This window comes from Squalius cephalus (genome assembly GCF_949319135.1).
Source record: "Squalius cephalus genome assembly, chromosome: 3".
NCBI classification, from domain to species: domain Eukaryota; kingdom Metazoa; phylum Chordata; class Actinopteri; order Cypriniformes; family Leuciscidae; genus Squalius; species Squalius cephalus.
Window position 1 is genome coordinate 31,207,587 of NC_137124.1, and position 3,899 is coordinate 31,211,485.

Here is a 3,899-nt window from a genome sequence, read left to right on the forward strand (position 1 = left end):
CATGGCAAATCTCTGATATGACACATTACCTTCTCTGATGAGTTGTCTAAAAGCTTCCTTCTCCTTATAATTCTTCGGTAATTGAGAGTTGTGCTGGATCCAAAACATAAAATAAATAAAATAAATCGAAATGTCTGACATTTAGGAGGTCTCATGGTCAGAAAGCTTTTAAGAGTATGTCAAAAAATTACCTCACTATACCACTTTTCCAAGTATTTGGCAACCACAATGATCCATGGTGTATGACTGTGATCCTAAAACAAAATAAAGATTAAACTGCTATCAATTTTAAGCACATGCACACCTTAAAAAGTCAGTCACATAAAACAAAAAGACAATGCTCTGTCATCATCTTTAATCTGACCTTCTTCTCCATGCTGTCCAGGTCATAGGACTCTATGTGGTGTTTGAGCTCTGAGAACGGCTGGTCTAGTCTCAGGTCCTCTAAGGCATTATCTGGGTGAGACTCCACCACTACAGTGAGAGAAAGTCTTTATGTATAATAAGTACATAAACTCACTAGTCCATCTAGCAAGTTGTCGGACCACAAGTCAAACATCCTATTGCATTGCCAATAAAAACACATTTTGCTTCAAGAAACTATGATTATTACCTGTGTGCTCCTTCACAATCAGCCTCATGTAACCAATGAGTCCATATGTTCTACATACAAGGAACGGCACACCAGCCTCCCATAACACAGTGGCCAGCCTCAAGCATGTGCTGACAATAAATAAATAAAAAATAACATGTTAATATAAGCTGATTTGAAAAAACAGCATAATACAACCCATCAAATTTTAGCATATATATGTTTTTTGAACATACCTGTTTGGTAATGCATTTAACAAATTTAAATAAAAGGCACAATATATTCAGATTTGTGTTTTAGTAATACCTTTCTGGAAGCTGGACGCCAATTACCAGACTAAATCTGTGAAAAAACTCAGGGTCGTTGTCCAAAAGCTTATCGGGACACTGAAGATAATAAAAAAATAGATATACTTAGATGAAAACTCGAAAAGACACATTACCTCTCACTTGACTGAATGTATGTCACTCACAATATTAAATCCCTTTTAAAATAAAGGCTTATGATTAAATGCTTCATCAAAAAAAAAAGAAAAAATTGCACCAACTTACATTACTGTTCAAACCATTTACGGTCAAAATTATTATTTTTTAAAATGTTTTGAAAGAACTCCCTTATGCTCACCAAGTATTTTTTTGACCAAAAATACAGTAAAGCAATCATATTGTCAAATAACTGTTTTCTATTTTAATATATTTTGAAAATATAATTTATTCCTATGATCCAGTCTTTAGTGTCACATGATCCTTTATAAATCAAAATGTAAAATAACTGTTTTCGATTTTAATATATTTTAAAATATATCTTATTCCTGTGATCCAGTCTTCAGCGTCACATGATCCTTCAGAAATCATTCTAATATGCTGATTTGGTTCTCAAGAAACATTTCTAATTAATAACAATACTGAAAACAGTTGTGATGCTTAATATTCTTGTAAAACAAATTCAGGTTTCTTTGATTGGTAGAAAGTTCAGAAGAACAGCGTTTATTAAAAATTTTGTAACATTATAAATGTTTTTTACTGTCACTTTTTATCATTTAAATGCATCCTTGCTGAATGAAAGTGTTAATTTCAGAATAAAAGTATAATTGATCGATTGACCCCAAACTTTTGAAAGGCAGTTAATGATTTTTTTAAACTAACATTATAATTTTAAGCTATAATATCGGCAAAGGGTGGAAACTTTGAACAATAAGATTGTTTTGATTTGTTTCAGTCACTACATAATTCTTATACTTTCAATTTCATAGTTTTGAGCAAGTGTGTCCAAATTTTTGACTGGTTGTGTATAGCAGACTCTAGGCCTTTAAATAACACATCATAATGCTGATAGTTGACTGATTGTTTGATTGACTGTTTATAGTTTAATTCCATGCCAGCTACAATGGCTATATTCTTGATGAGAAAAAAAAAAGTGAAAATTGAAAAAGTAATAAAACATATAAAACAGCTAAATAAAAAGGTAATTAAAAAACTTTGTTTTTAAAGTTTATTTTTGTTAATAAAAAAAAATCTAAATTTAACTTTGGTGCCGGTTGCTTAAACTGCTAAGACTACAGTCCTACAAGTCAGTCATCATTTTGGTTTATTTAAGACTGTTCATAACTGTCAAGAAGACTGACAGTTACATAAAAATGATTTGATACCGAAAAGCAAGACTGATTACCCCTAACTAACTGCTAGTTGGTCACACTAGTCTTAACATATTGGCTATGTTTATGCAACTGGGCCCTGGTCTTAATACTGATAGTAAAACCACAATACATTTTATGACATTAACGCTGACCTCTTCCACAAAGTTTCCAGACACATCACTGTTGAGCTCCTGCAGCAGTTCAGTAGCAGCCTGAGCCCTGTTCTGCAAAATACACACAACATCATTCAGAATATGTCACACTAGGTTTGTAAAATATTTTTAATTGAAACAGCCGACACAGATCTGCTTACCTTCCCAATACTGCTGTTTCTGAGAAAAAAGCTGCAGAAAAAGATCAAAGCATGATCATGTCTTCTTCAGAAGCATTTTCTACACTGTGCAATCTGGTATATTTATCCATACATCACACTGCATTTCTTAAACTTAAAATCTACTTGAGATTATTAAGAAACCAAGAGAATGATTATGAGGCCAATAAATGTACTTGTTTCCAACATCTTCCCCTGAGACTTTGTGTCCATCGACTATGGTAAATGCTCCGATTCCTAAGAAGAAGAACAGAAAATATCCTGTTAACTTAACACAACAAACCATACAGATTCCCAGTGTCATGATTTGAGGTGTACAGTGAGCGAGAGACTGATACCTGGCAGGACAAGGTTCTTGAGGATTTCAGTGCCGGATGCAGTGGCGTTGATGAGACACACATGGGCATTTTCAAGTGCTTCCTGTCCATGATCCCCCCACAACCTGATACAAACATATAATAACCAACACTCAATAACCGGTGTTTAAGAATAACTATAATAATAACATCATCTGATAAATACATACAGACAGACAACAGTCAAGCTGATGAATACATCAAAGGTTCCTGCTTAGCTATGTTATTACCAGGCTATGGAGTTAGACTGATCATGCTGTAGAGTATTGAATTAAAGTATGATGAATCTGATGAAACTCTGACATGATTAAAGCTCTTGCCATGACCAATGGGCCTCTACAGTATGTATGTCAACGTTCATGCAATACGAAAGGCTAAAACTAATGATGAAATGGAATCACTGTGCATGTATATCGCATTATTCTGTGGTTTAATAAACAGACTGATATATATACATACCTGAGCTGTCGATCATACTTCTGCTCTTTGCTCGTTTTGAGGTCTGTCATGGTCCTCTGCTTCTGTCCGTGGCCGCTTGATCCCTACCGGCACGCCGCTGTTTCACTATTTTCAGATCGACAGTCGCAGATTCGATGCAGACAGACATGTTCTTCTTCCGTTTGACCAGGAGGTGGAGCCATTGCTCTGCTTGAAATGTGAACGATATCGCAGCTCTTTTGATTGTCTTTTCTTTTCTTTTCTTTTCTTTTCTTTTCTTTTCTTTTCTTTTCTTTTCTTTTCTTTTCTTTTCTTTTCTTTTCTTTTCTTTTCTTTTCTTTTCTTTTCTTTTCTTTTCTTTTCTTTTCTTTTCTTGAATTAGATTTGTGCATAACTACGCGAAAAGGATGAATCACTTGCCTGAGCCTGACTGACAAAGAGTGGCTTTACATGAATTCACTAATGCTAACATTCGGGTCAATCACACCATGTCCTTTTACAAAACAGCCTACATCACAACAAAAATCACAATGACTCCTGCTCCTC

General features: G+C 34.4%; 1 protein-coding gene across 1 annotated transcript in view; it reads right to left on the reverse strand.

The window, feature by feature from the left end:
- nae1 (nedd8 activating enzyme E1 subunit 1) overlaps nt 1-3,499 on the reverse strand; it is a 12,871-nt gene extending 9,372 nt beyond the window's left edge. The window contains exons 1-10 of the mRNA XM_079866233.1: nt 3,375-3,499; nt 2,898-3,001; nt 2,736-2,796; nt 2,542-2,572; nt 2,381-2,452; nt 899-978; nt 614-723; nt 365-474; nt 192-254; nt 30-93 (exon numbers count right to left, since the gene is read on the reverse strand). Coding sequence (XP_079722359.1) covers nt 30-93; nt 192-254; nt 365-474; nt 614-723; nt 899-978; nt 2,381-2,452; nt 2,542-2,572; nt 2,736-2,796; nt 2,898-3,001; nt 3,375-3,424 — 745 coding nt within the window. The 5' untranslated portion in view covers nt 3,425-3,499. The remainder of the gene's footprint in view (nt 1-29; nt 94-191; nt 255-364; nt 475-613; nt 724-898; nt 979-2,380; nt 2,453-2,541; nt 2,573-2,735; nt 2,797-2,897; nt 3,002-3,374) is intronic.
- Nucleotides 3,500-3,899: the final 400 nt, after the last annotated feature.